Source organism: Cupressus sempervirens, chromosome 4, assembly GCF_028749045.1.
Source record: "Cupressus sempervirens isolate cs-2001-9-10 chromosome 4, ASM2874904v1, whole genome shotgun sequence".
Taxonomy (NCBI): domain Eukaryota; kingdom Viridiplantae; phylum Streptophyta; class Pinopsida; order Cupressales; family Cupressaceae; genus Cupressus; species Cupressus sempervirens.
In genome coordinates, this window is record NC_143121.1 from 626,396,747 (window position 1) to 626,415,290 (window position 18,544).

At 35.0% G+C, this 18,544-nt stretch overlaps 1 protein-coding gene across 1 annotated transcript; it reads right to left on the reverse strand.

Moving 5' to 3' along the window:
• Window positions 1–14,517: 14,517 nt before the first annotated feature.
• On the reverse strand, window positions 14,518–17,097 carry LOC149562789 (uncharacterized protein C24B11.05-like). The gene is made up of 8 exons (XM_089826239.1): window positions 16,944–17,097; window positions 16,752–16,817; window positions 16,540–16,637; window positions 15,946–15,983; window positions 15,583–15,670; window positions 15,155–15,379; window positions 15,009–15,074; window positions 14,518–14,827 (listed from the first exon to the last, which is right to left on the reverse strand). The coding sequence occupies exons 1-8, from the start codon at window positions 16,993–16,995 to the stop codon at window positions 14,648–14,650; spliced, it is 813 nt and encodes a 270-aa protein (XP_089682365.1). The 5' UTR covers window positions 16,996–17,097; the 3' UTR covers window positions 14,518–14,647.
• Window positions 17,098–18,544: the final 1,447 nt, after the last annotated feature.

The following is an 18,544-nucleotide window of genomic DNA, read 5'->3' on the forward strand; positions in this document are numbered from 1 at the left end:
ATTTAATTAAGTTGATTAATTAAATGAGTTCATTCTCTTAAGTATTTAAATCTAATTTAAATACTTCTAGCCTTAATGTGTTAAATTAATTTAACACATGATCCTCCATGTTTCCCTTTTAAATAAATTTTATTTAGTTAATCCTCACATCCTATTAATTCCTCTAAACCCATGATTAAATTCAATTTCATTTAATTTAATCTTAAGCATAACCTAGAGCCTAGCCTATAACCATCATTTTCATCCTCTTAAACCTACTTCTTCTCTAATCCCACTTTATCAGTCCTAATCATCTCCCTAATCCCCCTCATTAGCCTAAGAGTTTGCTCACACATGTGTGAGATGGCATGCCTACACACTCTTGTCTCCCACTCTTCTTCTCAAGTTTGCTCACACATGTGTGAGAAAACTTTGAATTCTTGACCATTTGCATGGCTTGCATGTCACCTTATGTGACATCTACATGGATGCCACCTCACCAAGCCCCCCCTCAAGCCTATAAATAGAGGGCTTGTCTCAAGCATTTGCATCTCCCATTTTTTGCATTGTTACCATGCCATTTTGAGTTTTGAGTTCTCATGCTAAGAGTTTGCATTGTAGTTTGATTTTCATAGAGATTTCTAGGATCATATTAATCATTTGGTAGCTGATTGAGTTTGCATCTTGCATTGTTCATTTAATTTTCTTCATGCATTTGCATTTCCATTCCAAAGTTTACATTCTTAGTTAGTTTTCTTTATTGCATATCATCTTCATTATTGAATGCTTTCAAGAATGGCTTTCTCCATAGCCATTTCTTGAAGTGTTCTTCATCTCACATAGCTTAGGATCTTAGTGCATTTTCATTCACATTTGCATTCACACTTGCACTCACACACTCAAGAGATTCATTTATTGTTGTGTTTGGGAGAGCACACCAAACACCCCCCCCATCTTAACACACCAACAAGGCTTCTTATGGGTTCCTTTTTGAGCTATAGAGGTGGTTGGAAGATTGGGTTTGTTAGCTACTTAGGGTTGCAAAACCCAAGCAAGCATTAGTTAGTGCAAAGCCCTCTCTTGGGCCTATAAATAGAGGGCTTGTCTCAAGCATTTGCATCTCCCATTTATTGCATTGTTACCATGCCATTTTGAGTTTTGAGTTTTCATGCTTAAAGTTTGCATTGTAGCTTGATTTGCATAGAGATTTCTAGGATCATACTAATCATTTGGTAGCTGATTTAGTTTGCGTCTTGCATTGTTCATTTAGTTTTCTTCATGCATTTGTATTTCCATTCCATACCTTACATTCTTAGTTAGTTTCTTTTATTGCATATCATCTTCATTATTGAATGCTTTCAAGAATGGCTTTCTCCATAGCCATTTCTTGAAGTGTTCTTCATCCCACATAGCTTAGGATCTTAGTGCATTTTCATTCACATTTGCATTCACACTTGCACTCACACACTCAAGAGATTCATTTATTGTTGTGTTTGGGAGAGCACACCAAACATACCCCCTCATCTTAACACACCAACAAGGCCTCTTATGGGTGCCTTTGTTGAGCTATAGAGGTGGCTGGAAGATTGGGTTTGTTAGTTGCTTAGGGCTGCAAAACCCAAGCAAGCATTAGTTAATGTTTGTTCCTTTCATTTTGATGAATCTTTGATGCACTTTCAAAGTTTTTAGCTAATGTTTGTTTGTTAACCCATGCTCCTAATAGGTCACATTTTCTAGCACACATTTTGGCACACTCGATTTACTTTCTTGTTGACGAATCCGCATTTTCATTTACGTTGGTGCTATTTCAAGTTGGAAAGAACCTTGCATGTTTTAATCATTAGTGTCTTCAAGTAGATAAAAAACTTAAAGCTTCATTGGGAACGAACACGTGTCTTTTAAACCCCAAGGCCACTTACGTATTCTCTTCCCTTGCACCTTCGAGTGATCTTGGGTGCACAAGAAATAAGTGGTCTTGTTTTTTTTTTTTTAAGAGGCCTGCTTGGGGATTTCATCACCTCTTGGGATGACCTCAACTCTATTGTTCTGGTGGAGTATAAATAGCGAGAGGTGAATCAAAAGACACCTCTCTTGGAAGCAAAATATTGTCACTCTTGGCTAAGCCCCAAAGAACTTTATACCTTTTGGAAGTGAAGGAAGAGATTTGGGTTACCATCTCCCCCCACTGTGTGGCAGTATTTTCTTTCATCTACAGATTTGGGCCTCACGTACCGTGTGTATATCGAGGACACCCTCTAGTTGATCCTTGTACATCCTAGTCAAAACTTTATAGGATTGTTGGTGTGTTTGACGTTCTTGAGTGTTTGAAACACACTTGCCTTGTACATATTTCATTATATATATTTTGCATCTCAAATTTGAAAAATCCAAAAACACCATAAAACATAAAATCCAAAAAAATCATAAAACATAAAAACCCCAAAAAAAAAATCATAAAACTTCAAAAATCCAAAAAAATCAACAAAACATTTCAAAACAAAAAAAACAACAAAAAGAAGCTCTTCTTTTCTCCATCACTTCTTCTATCCATCCATCTCATCATCATCATGCATCTCTTGTCTTAATCACCTTCTTAATCATTCAAATCATTCCTCAAAATCTTAATCATCTCTATTCATCCAAATCATTTCCTCATTTTCTTAATCATTCAATCAAATCCCTAATCTTCGTCCTAATCATGGTTCATAATCCACATCAAGATCTAATTTCCTCATTCAATGATTCATCCTCATGATTCTTAATTCAATCCCTTGTCAAATTCATTCCTTTCTAATCAATTCTTAATTCAATCCATTTACATCTTCATCCATAATCAATCTTTCTAATTTCATTCACATCTTCTTCTAATTCAACTTTGCATCACATCTTCTACTTTGGACATAGGAGCATTATCATCACCCTTGGACTTTCATTCAAATCTCGCATTCACTTATTTGCAATATCATAGGTTGTTTTAATTATCAAATCAAATCAAATCCAATATCCAATCAAATCAAATCAAATTCAATCAAATCAATATCAAGTCAAAACCAATTCGAATCAAGTTAAAGTCCAAAGCTCCTAGTCCTAAGTTCATAGCAAATCTTTCGTCACTCTTCATCTAGCATCCATGGATCTGAATTTGCTTAATCAAATGGTTGACAATCTCCAAAGACAATATGGAGTTATACCTCCTATTCAACCAAGATATCAAATCCATCCTCAACACTTCATATCCAACTCTACTCCATCTCATGTGCATTATTCTTCTACCTTTGACAAGGGAAATCCACCTCATTATCCTTACACTACATACGCTTCTATTCATAGCCCACACACTTCCTCAAACACAAATTCCCTTGCCATGGAAATGGAACAATTAAAGATTTATCTCTTAGCAAGTCAACAACAAGAGGCCACCTTCCATGCCATGTGTCCTCTTCCCCCATGTTTCGAAGATCCTAGTCCTCATGTCCCATCCAACCCCAATCCTCCATGCAATTCCCTCCACAATCCTAATCCTCCAAAAACATCATCCCCACCTCGTACAGGGTATTTCTCATCCTTCTTGGTTAAGTGTAAAATTAAAGATAAAGAGAGCCAATCACCCAAAGTTCTTCCTCCACAACATGTCACTATAGATTCCTCTTCTCCTCTAGACCCGAGCATTTCTTCATCCCATCATTCCCCTATCCCTCAAGATCTATTTATCCCTCTTAGTCCATGTCATGATTCCCTTCCTAATCAAGATCAAGGCATTCCATGTACTACACCCCTTACCAATTCCATTCCATCTCACGAGTTTTCCTCCATAGATCCTCCCCTTCATGCAAAAGTTCCTTCCACTAGCTTTCCTCCATGTCAAGATTAAATCCCACCATCTCATGATTCCCTTCCCTCCATTCCATTATATGATTCTAGTTCATCTCATGATCCACTCATTCCACCACATGATCCTCTTCTAAGTCAAGATCAAAGCACCCTTTCATTTGCCTTTCATGATCCCACTCCATCTCATGATCCTATTAGCTCTCATAATCCCCTTCATGTTCCTAATCCTCCACATGATCCTATCCCACCTATCCAATCCCCAAATCCAAACACATGGACTCGCATCTTGTGTTAAAAATGATAAGCATGCCCTTGAAGAAATAATGTCTCAAGATGTTGGTATGCCTCCCACTTCTTCCAAATCCAAAATTCTTCCATCCAAACCTAAAGCTTTCCATCATTCATCTTCCAAGTCCATTTTAAGACCTTATATCCATATCCCCATTCCTTCCTCACTTCCATCCATCTTAGGTCCCTATGTTCCACCTTCAAATCCTTCATCCCTTCCTTCCATTTTGGGTCCTTACATACACCCATCCACCGTATCCATGTTTTCCCCTTCATCCCCTCATGCTTCTAGTAAAGATCAACAAAGGCACACATCCTTGAACTCCTTCCAATGTTCACCATCCATAAGCTCTCCATCCCATTTTTCTTCCTGCACCCCTACCATAGCCAATGGAAGCAAATTGGATGCAAAAGAAAAAATGAATAAAGTAAAAAATCCACAAAATCCAAAGGATCAATATGTCGCCTCTAAACGACATGTACAAGAAAAGAAAAATCTGATCCAAAGAAAAATCAAAAGGCCACAAAGGCTCAAAATCAAAAATGCAAAAAATTTATGGATACCAAAGCTACTTAATGTAGCAATGAATCTCAAAGAAAGTTTCCAAAAAACATCCAATTTTGCTAATCCAAAGGCTTCCCTCATTCATAAATCTTCCAAATCCATTTTGGGTCATTATATACCCAAATCCACCATTCCAAATCCATCATCTCCTTCATCCATTTTGGGTCCCTATACCCCAAAATCCACTCCTACATATCCTCCAAAATTTCCTCCTTTTCATCACCCTTCAAGGTGTGTGCTGATGACGATCTTTCCACTTCCTTCACAAGCCTTCCAACCTAGCATCCATCAACCATATCTTCCTACCACCCACACCACCCCCTTAATCCAAACCTTCTCATAGTCCTTGTCCTCTATTCCCCAATCTCATTTTTCCCTCCATTCACTATCCTACCAACATCTATGAGCAAATAATACAAATTCCTTGAAAATAAAAAAGAAAGGGAAAAAATATCAAGGGATACTATTCATATATCTAGATGCTTGAGTCCTCCCTTCATTTTCCTATCATGTATCCATTGCCTTCCACTTCCACTTATCCATCCATTCACTTTTCCTCTTCCACTTGCACTCTACACTGGGGGCAAGCTCTAGCCATACCGCTCTTTCATACATATCTTCCATCCTTCCATCTACCATTCATATTCTGATTCCATCTTTGATCTTGACTTTCACTTTCCTTTCATCTATCCATATACACTTTCCATGTCCCTTTCTCGTTATCCATACATTTTCCTACATACGTCCATAATTCTTCCATATATTTGATCTTGACATGCTATCCATATCTTTCATCCCATCATCTTTTTCATGTTCATTTCATCCATTTTCCATCCATTCTGCTACATACTTCCATCCTTTCATACGTCCTTGATCTTGGTTGTCCCTTCCATTTCCTCCACTTCATATCTCACATTTCATCCATACCCTTCATATCATTATCCCTTTTTCATACCCTCCCTCCCATATCCCATATTCATTCCCCTTTCATGCCCATGTTGGTGATCAATACTAGAGGCACAATAACAAAAGGTCTATACATGCTTTGGAAGAAGACATGCCTTCCCGTCCTCCACACACTATCCTTCGTACCATCTTTCCCTTTTAATACATCCTTTCCCACCATATTTCCTTCCATTTTCCTATCCTTGGTATGGGGCATTGGGACTCCTTTGAAACATGGTCCTTGGCTCTCTATTTTCCCTCACACCCTTTCACCATTCCTTTCATCCACCAACTCATGTTGCTTTTCCTCCATTTACCATCCCTTGGTTATCCCTTGTCACTAGTTCTAATCCATCTACCTTCCATCAATTTTTACCTCTTCCAATCCATTCAATAAATTCATTTCTCCTCTAATCTAATCATATTCCCTTCTTCTAATCATTTCAAATCATTTCCATAATCAATTCCTTCATTTTTCCATCTATTTGCATATACCTTGATCAAATTTCTTGTCTTCCATTCAACACATTTTCCTCTAGAGAACTTTATCACTTTCTCTCTTGCATCCCCCTTCCATTCCAATTCAATTCATCACTTATCTTATCATATCTTATCCAAATTCTTCTATTTATCTCATGAAACTGAGCTTTAATCCATCAAACTAAGCTTATCAAAATAGTGATTGCAAACAAACTTACAAAAATTCACACTAAGACTACATGATTTAAGAACATTGTTCCTTTCACACTATTGCCAAAAAACAATCACATACCTTTCAATACAATTCAATCAAACTATCAATTTTTGCCTTACAGGATGAATCCTTCCTACACAGGCTTAACAAATTTCACTATCAAAATCAAGTTCATGGCAAGAACTGTGGATTGAATGACTACTTGGTCATAAAGTCTTTTTGGTGATTTTATCTTTGTGTGTCAGTGATAGCCTCCCCATGTGTGCCTCGATCTTCAATATCTTGGTGTCATTTGAATGGCTTGACTTGATTACACGTGTCATTTTGCAATATGCTCTATTTTCATGATTCTTTAGCACATCTATGTCAATTTCAAGTTATGATTATGCATTGCTCACTAGGGGCAATGGGTTAGCACACTTTCCACCAACATCCCTAACAAGACTTTGGGTGTGCCCAGACCTCTCTAGTGTGTATATGCCATTTGTTCCATCATGACTTTGAAACCTATATCTATTGTGTTGAGAGTCTAGTCCACGCAAAGGAATATTGTCATCTATGCTACTATAGCATTTGATGCATAACTCCTCTTGCAATATCAAAATAAGGTGTTCTCTCCCATATGAACACAACTGAATCTCATGCATTCATGTAGTTAAGTTGCATTTAGATTAATTTCACCCCGCTTCATGTCAAGCTTACCAACAAGTCATGCAAGGTCATCTTTTAAGCCTTTTCTCTTTCCCTTTTCCTTCTCGTGTCTATTTTTGAGAAAATGGGGCAAAATATATTCATTTTCACCCCATTTCCTCAAGGGGGCACCCTCCTCCCTTGTCGTCGCTTTAGCACAACTCTTAGGACTCCTATCCTTCTCTGAGGCAACCTATATATTTTTTTCTTTGATATGATGTCGTTCCGACATCACATCAAAGAGGGGCAAAATGTAGACGCTTAAAATCATCCCTAAACACTATATTAATTAATTTTAATATTGCCCGTGACATTGTAATTAATTATTAATTAATTAATTATATTGCTCACATTCCTCTACTTATTTAATTAAACTAATTAATTAAATGAGTTCATTCTCCTAGGTATTTAAATTTAATTTAAATACTCCTAGCCTTAATGTGTTAAATTAATTTAACACACGATCCTCCATATTCCTCTTTTTAAATAAATTTTGTTTATTTAACCCTCACATCTTATTAATTACTCTAAACCCATGATTAAATTAAATTTCATTTAATTTAATCTTAAGCCTAACCTAGAGCTTAGCCTATAACCATCATTTTCATCCTCTTAAGCCTATTTCTTCTCTAATCCCACTTAATCATTCTTAATCTTCTCCCTAATCCCCCTCATTAGCCTAAGAGTGTGCTCACACATGTGTGAGATGGCATGCCTACACACTCTTGTCTCCCGCACTTCTTCTCAAGTTTGCTCACACATGTGTGAGCAAACTTTGAATTCTTGACCATTTGCATGGCTTGCATGTCACCTTATGTGGCATCTACATGGATGCCACCTCACAAAGCCCTCTCTTGAGCCTATAAATAAAGGGCTTGCCTCAAGCATTTGCATCTCCCATTTATTGCATTGTTACCGTGCCATTTTGAGTTTTGAGTTTTCATGCTTAGAGTTTGCATTGTAGCTTGATTTGCATAGAGATTTCTAGGATCATACTAATCATTTGGTAGCTAATTTAGTTTTCATCTTGCATTGTTCATGTAGTTTTCTTCATGCATTTGCATTTCCATTCCATAGCTTACATTCTTAGTTAGTTTCCTTTATTGCATATCATCTTCATTATTGAATGCTTTCAAGAATAGCTTTCTCCATAGCCATTTCTTGAAGTGTTCTTCATCCCACATAGCTTAGGATCTTAGTGCATTTTCATTCACATTTGCATTCACACTTGCACTCACACACTCAAGAGATTCATTTATTGTTGTGTTTGGGAGAGCACACCAAACATACCCTCCCCATCTTAACACACCAACAAGGCCGCTTATGGGTGCTTTTGTTGAGCTGTAGAGGTGGCTGGAAGATTGGGTTAGTTAGCTACTTAGGGTTGCAAAACCCAAGCAAGCATTAGTTAGTGTTGGTTCCTTTCATTTTGATGAATCTTTGATGCACTTTCAAGGTTTTTAGCTAATGTTTGTTTGTTAACCCATACTCCTAACAGGTCATATTTTCTAGCACACAATTTTAAATGGGATGCCTTTGTTATTTTGAATTTAAACTTAAGTCTCATGATGAAAAGATAAGAGTTTTATGATGGATGGGGAAGTGGTATTTTTTATTATTAATTGTGCCATCATTACTAAGTCCATAAATTTTATGGTGGGTATCCCTAGTGATCATGTAAGAAAGATATGAAATTAAACATTTATTTCCTTTATTTCTTTCTTTTGGCTCAGATTAAAGTTCACCAAATTTAGAGGATTTAGCAGATAATATTTGAAAGTTGTGACAGTTTCTCGCACATAGTGTGGAGTTGGAGATTGGATAGACGATTTATTACCACCCTTGTTAATATTTATAGGGATTTAAAAGATTATTTTAGTGTTAATCTCAAGGTTGTTGGATTTTTTGCGATTTTATCTCTCTGCAATAAGGGATCCTATGAAGTGAGATTTTTAGCTTTTTCCAATCTAGAGTTTTCAAAGGATATTGAGGAAGAGGTTGAGATGTGAGGAGATATGGTGTAGGTTGAGCCTCCAAAAATTGAGGACTATAGATAGAAAGACCTTTGTGTATGGATTTTGATCAAAGAGGGGTGCACGTTCCCTTTCATGGAGTTGATGGAAGGACACAATAAATATCTTTCTACTCAGTTTATAAATCCTAGAATGATAGAAAGATCACCATTAATGGCGTCACTTTTTAAGTTAATGAAGAATTTATTACTATGGCCACTCATTTATCGATAAAAGGAAAGCAGTGGAATAAATTTACTAAGGTCTTAAATAGACCAATCTTAATAGATTTTTTAAGAAAGATGAAGCTCGTGTCAAATGTAGAGGTGGGTTCAACTGTGAGCTTCTTCTAGAGTTGTGAGGCGAGGCATGTCTCTTAATAATGAAGCATCTTACCTTAGAGGGTAGGTTCAGGCTCTGTTACTACTACCACTTCCCCCTATTAAATCATTTAAGGCACTATGACATTATCTCTATCACATTTTTCCTATTGCATGAATTAGAGGATAGTATTATGGAAGTCTAGGAGAGAAGAATTAAGGGTAAAAACATTTTTATTTTTCATCAAGGTCTTATTCTTCACCTACATGATTTTCATTTATCTTTGTTCTCTCCCTACTCTATTGTTATTCCAGATGCATATGACTTTCCTAGCCCACCTAGAGCCATCAGTAGGAATTATTTTGCAGACTCCACCCCCTAGTCATCCTCATCATCTACCCTCTTTGGGACTTCTAAAAAGAAGAATAATGACATTGTCAGGGACCAAGAGAATGCCAAGGAAGCTAAAATTGAAGCCTCTGTTGACCTTGACCTTGACCTTATGGAGTCTGAGAAGGATCTTGGGGGGTGGCTATCAAAGGTCAGATAGGCTAGCTAAGAGTAAGGAAAGATGGAATAAAATGACAAATAGAAGGATGGATGTTGAAGACGAAGGTTTAGGGTCGGGTGTAAGCGATAAGAAGGATAGGCCTAGAAAAAAGGATAAAGTTTTTAAGGATAGTTATGTTGAGGAGGATGAAGTGAATGAGTAGCCTATGGACTTAGAGAATGCAAATGTGAAGAGGGAGAAAGAGCCTAGCTTGGATTCCACCCATGTGTCTTCCAACTTCACAATTAACACTATGGACTTCACCTCTCCTATCTTCCCCATTGTCCCGACTATGAAAGATAGTTCCCCTATGATGGCCACATCCCTGATAGATGAAATGGAAAAAAGAAATGAAGAAGTTTTGTCTAACCCTATTGTGTTGTAGGTTGAAGCTACTAAGAAGTCTAAGGACAATTGTGTTGGTTTCCAAGAGCTATAAAAAAGGTTCACAAAGTTAGGAATGATATTGAGTCCTTGTAAATATGATTTTCCTCTTTGGACAAGAGCTTCAACACGTTGACTAATTTTTTTGTGAAGGTTATGCATGTGGCAATGACTATATTGTAGCTCCTGTAGTATGAGAAAGAGGACAAGACTTAGATAGGTGAGGACTCAAGGAATTTTTATAAATTTTTGGTTGATGACTAGATGAAGATCCTCCTTTTGAGGTCAGGGAACAATGCAACCAAAAATTAGTTTGGTTGTTTATTGTTCTTTTGGTTGTCAATGTGGATCTGCTAGGATGACACAACTGTTAAAATTTTAGATTGGCCTTGTATGGCTTTTTAATATTTCTAAAATCTTTATTAGTATTTTTAGGAGTATTTTAATTTCATTTATGTTGTTGGATACAATTATGGATAATCATAGTTTACTATAAGATAATCACTTTACTTGGTTATGTAGGTTCTGTGGGGATGGGTTTTTCATATTATATCTTGGGGTTGTGGATTTGTTGGTTGTTTATCTGTAGTTTGTCTGTTGGTGATGGGTTTTCCCTTGTTTTGTATTAATGAGTCAATCCCCTAGTTTTGGCTTCTTTAATATCAAAAACAAAATGGTTGAGTTGAGTCACTAGAAAAATTAACTATTGGGCATGATATTATATGGAGGTTCAAATATTGCTTAAATAGTGAAATGCTCTTATCAAACTGGTGCAAGTATTTAGAACATCTAACACCTTCTCATTAACACAGTTTTAAATGAAAAATTCAACTTATATTACCTACTAACTTCCATTTTTAGTACATTCTTTAATTTCTAACCCAAATCATAGGGCTTAATATATTGAAAGTTCTTGAACCAAATATATCTACCAAAAGTAATATAATTGAAGTTATATCATGAAGATGAATAATATAAAAAATTTAACTTAATCATGTTGAATACAAATCTTACTATCAAATAATGACTCTTTGTCCTTTATACTGAGCTTTTCAATCTTCAATTATGCTTAGAACCAACTTAGAAATGCAATCAATCTCCTTTACAACCTTATTTCAGGTGAGATTTTAACATCCTTTATATTGTATTCCTTATGTGGATGTTTTTTCAAATGAAGCTTCTAACAAAATGATGCTTTAGGACCATCTTAACAATAATGGCAAGAATGCACATGTTTATAGTGGAGTTAAAGTTTTTTTTTTCTTTCTATTTTCTCTTTTACCTTGGAATTCACAAGACATGGAATATGAAGAACCAAAATCGACTTCATATATTTCAATTGTTAAATAGATAGAAGCATAATATGTTTTTTATCGGTAACGAGTTGAAGCCTAGATCAATTATTGTTATTGCTTGTAATTAATTACTATTTTTTTGTTAAGCTCAAGTAGACTCAAATCCAAGACCTCTCTCATGAGAGGCTCACATGTTACCATTGTGTTGTAGGCTCTTGCCTGATAGAAGAAAAATCTTATAAAGATGATTAAAATATGTTTTATATACTTTCTTATAATTTATTCATCTTTTCACGTTTGAAACCTTTTATAAATACTTCTAGTATATCCTTGTACATTTTGACTTTGTTGTCTTAATTATATTTTTATTCTAAAAATGTTGCTAGTTTATGATATATACAATAAAATTATTTATTGAACAACCTCTTTAATTGATACCGAGAATTTACATAAGCTTTTTTATTTAGTGGTAAGCATCATAGGAGACTCTCAAACTAAGATAGGACATGGTTTTTCATTGTTAATTTGATCAGGGGTGCTAATGTATTCTAAACATATGTTTTAAAGTATCTCAATCCATAATAAAGTGTATATACATCAACTTCCTCTTCAAATAGTGCAATCTCAATCCCAAATATTATTTTGAATACATGTTAGCTTGAAAGGCTACTTTAAATTTTTGAAAAGTCTCTTCCAAATGTGACATTGCATTATGATCTTTATGTGATATTCAATTATTATTTTCAAAGGAGATTGTCATGGTGTAACAACCATCTTAATTGTAAACATCATTGATATGGAATATGGACCAAGAGCACCTAGGGTAGGTCATTTGAAACCCTAGCTCTCCTAGGTCAAATTTGGCTTGTAGTGGTTTTATCCAAACTACTAGGGAATAATACTTATAGTGTGTTTAGGTGTTTAAGATGTCTAGTATAGAATTTGAGAGTTAGATGTGAAGTGTTGACACAAAATTGCTCATATTGCTAAAAGTTGCTAAGTTGCAACTAGGTGAGTAACTTGGGTCTTGGAGCCTCCAAAATTGCTAGATGAGTCATGAAACATGTAGGGAGATAATAGGTAGACTATTTTGGTCCCAATAAATAAATTTAAGAGGTCCAAGGCAAGTTTGAAGCAATGATGCAAAAAGTTGTCAAAGTTATCATTGACAACATTTCTTGAAAAGTTGCACAACAACTCCTTGTAGTTATGGAACTGCTTGAATGGTTGGAGTTCATGAATTTAGCGAATATAAGACCATCCTCGACCTAATCAAGGGATTGGTGAACATTATTTGTGATTTGAAGGAATAAAGCAAACAATTTGTGCGCATTTTCTTGTCATAGTTTTACTTGCAAATAGAGCAACTCTGCTCTAATGGATTGATCACCATTTCTATACATAGTAGTTAGTTAGAACTATGTAAATACTTTCTCTATGTTTTTATTTGAGTTCCTTTGTTTCCATTTGTTGTGTCCTTGGAAAATCTTTCTTTTTTGGCCAGTTTATTGGTTCATCCAGAGTGAGGAAGACAAAAATGACTCTCCCATAAAATCCCACCATGGGACTACCATGACCTATTAGGACATAGAAGGGCACTAATTTGAAGGCCTAAAAGAATTTTTTTCTATTTTTATCACCTTGCCCTAGGTGAGTTTACAAGCACCCGCCTAGGGGCAAGAGGCATAACAGAGGATTGAAACAATGGGTGGATGGATTGAGAAGTGTGGGATTTTGGTGTAGAAGTGTTGGGTGGATATGTTAGGCACTGTGGAAGGTAGAATCAATGTGGTCAAACCTTTATCAATCAAAATGAGAGCAAGAACTCTTATGTGCTATTAACCTTAATGAATTAGGCCAATTTGGGTTAGGGGTGTACAAACACCGAGGGCACTTGAGACCCACAAAATCTTGAAGTCTTTCCAAAAGGGTATCTGGTATGATTATTTATTTCTAGGGTTCTTAAGAAAGTTTTAGAGTAATTTGGTCAAAACTACATTAAAAGGCCTAATCGGGGCTCTTGACCTACTACCCCTGCTTTTGGGGGATTTGAAGAGATCAAGTAGGAAGAGAGAGAAAGGGGTAGCATAACTTGTCTGAGAGGATTGAATTGCAAGTGTTTATGGTCCATCCATTCATGGAGATGTTGAACTTGGAGTTTTGAAGACTTGGGGTGGCTTTGGAACAAAAGCCATTAGAAATTGTTAAGGGGATTAACCTTGGTGGTGAGTTTCTTGTTGATTGGAGAATAGATTGAGTCTCCTGAGGTAAAGGGTGTCTAGAGTGACCCTTAGGGACTAAAGAAGTTGTCCTAGAGTAGACCTAGAAGATAAGGTCCGGTAGAAAACCCTACAAGTTTGGGTTTCCTTGGAAGGTCCCCATCAAAATGTCATGCCAACTTTTATGAATGTATTAATAGTGCTTATGGATGTTTATAATTAAGTCTCTATTATATTATTATAATAGTTAAATTAAAGACAACCAAATGACCTAACTATCCTTAACAACTAACTTAATAGATCTTATGATTTCTTATGCAAAACATTCAATGCCTAAGAGATTTGTTACATATCATGTCCGCTATACACAAGAATATTGGTGGATTTAATACTTTCTCTTAATTGAAGGGATATATAAAACCAACAACTCCCTATAAATGAATTTGATAATAAGAACCATTTAAAATAATTAAATAATTTTCTTATAAATAAATTTTCAACGTATAAATTTATGTATATTATATTAGGAAACTATTTAATAGATTGAATTACATGAAAAATTAAAAATTAAAAGCTGCTCATTCTTTTTCAGAAATCTTTCAACCTATAAATTTACATCTATTATATTATGGAACTATTTAAAAGTTGAATTAATTATATAATATTATTTTAATAAAATCTTTTATTATTTTGGGTATTACCATTTTACCATATAAAGTGTACCATTCCTCAATTATTTGCATCTACAATTAAGAATAGTTTGTATTATTTTAAATATTGAACAAATTATGTACATTTACAATTACAGATGAATCTACAATCTGTAGAGCTGTTACAGAAATTAATGAGATCTAATCTTTTGTCAATTTACATCTCAGACTACAACAGAAGTCGGAGCTGTTTCGATAGATTTGGCTATTCCAATTGAACAACCATTTTTATCATGCGCTCTGTAGTTCTCTACCTCACCCCAAATCTCATGAATGATGTGCTTCACATTATAAATATCTTCCATCACATAATCAGCTCCCTCACTTTTCTCTAAGCTTCCAACCTTAAAAATCATAATCATATAAAGAAATAGATATAAGACCACAATTATTTGAAAAAAATAAAATCATATATTGAATTCTATTAGAAAGCAGTTAATTATTTAAAAAAAAAGCAAGAAAGAAGGTAGTGTAATCATTTTGGTAAATCTAACTTGTTCCAGAAAATCTTGACTCAGAACTTACAAGGACTGTGTTAAGGCCCGCTGCTTTTGCTCCTGCTATGTTTCTGCGGTTGTCATCAAAGAAGAGCTGCAAAATGGACTCAATAAGTACCATTGCAAAGGTATTACTATGTATAAGAATTCGAATACAAATTTCTTTTAACTTACTGTTCTTTGAGGATCTGAATTTGCAATGGCAATTGCCCGCTTAAAGGCTTCAACTGATGGTTTTATAATAACAGGGGAAGTAAGAGGATTGCATTCCCCATCTTGTTGCTGATCAGGATAATCCATGTTAAGGCTCTCAAAGCAGATAACATCTTCAAAACAGTCGTCCAGGCATAATTTCTTCAGAATCTTGGTTGCATGAACTCTGTCCGAATTTGTGAAAATCTGTAGAAGTTGCATTGATGCTAAAACATTAACGTTCTGAGGAGCTTAAAATTCCAATTTATGCATCTCAGTTGTAAACAGCAGTCGATGAAATGGTCTAGTGCTAAAACAGAGCTAGTAGGTGATTTAAGCTTTTGATGGGTGTTCACATTTAGCAATCGCAGAATTCTGAGAATAAGAGAAAGAAAAACCTCATTACATACCAATTTTCTTTGAGGCATGCTCAGCAAGATGTTCCTCAGAACCGGATCTGGCTTAATGACTTCATAAGGCAATCTCCCGTGAACAAAACTATACAATCAGAGAAAATCATGTAAATTTTTGCATGAAAAAAGGAAGAGAGTGTTAAATGTAACGGAAGGAGGAGAAATTTATTCAAAGTTGTGGATAGAAGAATTTAATTAGCTGATTGCTAGACCTAGCACAAAAATGTCAGAAGCAATTCCATAATTTTTTGCTTGGAAAAAAATATAGTCAAGATTGGAGAGACTCGACAATTGATTTTACAGAGTCCGAGAAAGAAAATTGTGATCTCGGAGAAGAAATAATATGGTAAGCATTAATACCTGTGATATTCATCTGCATCAATTTCATATCCTAATGCCTGCAATGGAAAGTGAAATAATTCATGTCAGTTAACGGCCTAAACAATCCAGGGACTAATATCTCTGTGTTGTTAAAATTTATGTGAGCCTAAATGAAACTTTAACCCCTAAATTGAAGTTACTGGCCTAAACAGTCCAAGGAATTATATCTCTGTTCCATTACAAATTTATATATGATCCTCGGTGAAATCTAAACCCCTAAATTATGAAAGACGTAATCAATGTCTTTCCTTAATTATAATTCGACAAGGTTAGAGACATAAACTCCTCTTTCTGTAAATTGATATAAATGAGTTTTGGAGTTGAAATTCATGTTCTTGAAGCTTTTATATAAATAATGACTCTTACATATGATTCAGTTCAAATCATTAGTCCTGATAATGGAGGAACAGCGACCAGAAACTTGTGTCTGTTCAGACATGTTTAATCCTTAAAACACTAAATTCTTCCGTCTTTCCCAAAACTCCATTTCTATTTATTTAAACAGCTTCTTTCTTCCCCTAAATATCAAATCTGTCCATCAATTCGAAACAATAATAAGGAGAAGAAACTTACTCGAAGGCCTGCAAGCGAGCTTCCATGAGTCTTGTAAAACCGGGAACGAAGCTCCGTGACAACATCGATGCTCGATTCAAGTTTGTTCGACAGAAACTCTGCAACACAGTCCAAATTCTTGCAATTAATTCACACAATTCAATCACAGCAAACTCAAATTTAAATTTCTCGAAAATTCGGTGTTAAAGCTTTGAATTTATTGTGCTCCGTACCGTCAATATTCTTGCGGCAAGCTGTGGCCATTCCTGTGCTCGAAGGATACAACGTATCATCTAAATCTGTATAAATTAAATTCCATTTTTAGAAACAAAATTCAACACAATTTGTTTTCCACGTGAATTTAACAAAGAATTACAGAGCAATAGTCAAGAAAACCCTGCTTTTGATGAAAATTCATAACATACCAAAGAGCAAGCAGTCGAATTGAGAGCTGTGCAACAAATTTCCTCCTTCCATGGCGAATATAAAGCTAAATTCTTTTCAAGAGAGCTCCAAAAGTTGTGCAGAAAATGGGCAAAACAGAGCAATAATGGATGGGGAGAGGAGGGAAGAGCTGAATTTATAGAGCGAAGAAGAGGCAGTTGGCAATGACGAGGAAAGAGAACGTGACGCGGTCGCATATGGTTTGAAAGGGAAATTACCTGTTCATGTGATTCATGTGCGTGTATTTTCAGTCCAATCCTGTCCTACGCGGACATGTCTAGGGAACATAGGTATTTATGGCCCTTTTTGCTTTATGGTATAATTGTTAATTTTGATTATTCTTTATTATATAAAATTGTACTATTGTAAAATATTAGGGAAATTTATTTTGGATTGGGTTTTGTTACATGTTGAATAGTCGCATCCATAAATGGTCTTATAGTTTTTCGTTATAGGCTTTGAGGTGTGATATCCTTATCTTGACTTTTTATGTGAAGCAATGTGTATATTTTGTACAAGCTTGCTCTGATTAGAGGGGGATGCGGCTATCCTCCCTACAAATTGTACGATTGACTAAATTTGAAAAAAACAAAAAACACAATGATTTTTTTTGAAATTTTCAGCATTTGATCTTCATGATATGTATAATTTGTGATTGAAAGCAACAATTTTTTTTAGAAAATTTCACTATGTTTTCGTGAATCTGAAAAAGAACACGTTTGACTTGTTTTTGTCTGGAGATTAGTTAGCGCCATTAGAAGGCATGTGTATATGAACATGTTTCTATATTTCTATTTAGAAGTTTTGTCATCTTTTAAGTTGATATGTCTATAATTCTTGTTTCCTACGGTATAATTGTCTTATCATTATTTTGATTTGGAGGCCCCCCTTTCTCTCTCATTCTATCTTGACTTTTTATGTCAAACAATGTGTATATTTTGTACACACTTGCTGTAATTAGAAGGGGACGCGGCTATCCTCCCTACAAGTTGCACCATTGACTAAGTTTCAAAAAAATGAAAAACACAATGATTTTTTTTGAAAATTTCAGCATTTCATCTTCATGATATGTATATTTTATGATCGAAAACAACCAAATTTTTTAGAAAAATTTCACTGTGTTTTCGTGAATTTGTATGAACATGTTTCTCTATTTCTATTTAGAAGTTTTGTCATCTTTTAAGTTGATATGTCTATAATTCTTGTTTCCTACAGTATAATTGTCTTATTATTATTTTGATTCCGAGGCCTCCCTTTCTCTCTTGTTCCATTTTGAAAATGGGATTTTATTATTTCCACTTTTTATGTGAAACATATTTTAGATGTTTTGAAAAATTATTAAGTGGATATCTAGGTATTTATTTTAAGCATGGGTGTGTAAGTATGGTATTTGTGTCAAGGATTGGTGTTTATTTTGAGTACAATCATGTCTTGATTGGAAAACATGCATTCACTAACATGTCTATCTCTAATCTTTCTGATATTTATAATCTCATTTTTTTGAAGTGGGCATATTTATAAGTCTTATTTCTTAGGGTGTAAATGTCTTAATCTTGTTCAAAACTATCATTTTTCTATCCTC

Bases quoted from the DNA above. Each gene is read 5' to 3' on its own strand.
- LOC149562789 (XM_089826239.1), bottom strand. From the start codon at position 16,995: ATGGAAGGAGGAAATTTGTTGCACAGCTCTCAATTCGACTGCTTGCTC. The intron at 15,984-16,539 runs GTAAGTTTCTTC...TTTCCATTGCAG, and splicing joins GCTCGCTTGCAGGCCTTCGA to GCATTAGGATATGAAATTGA. The intron at 15,075-15,154 runs GTAAGTTAAAAG...TCCATTTTGCAG, and splicing joins ATTCAGATCCTCAAAGAACA to CTCTTCTTTGATGACAACCG.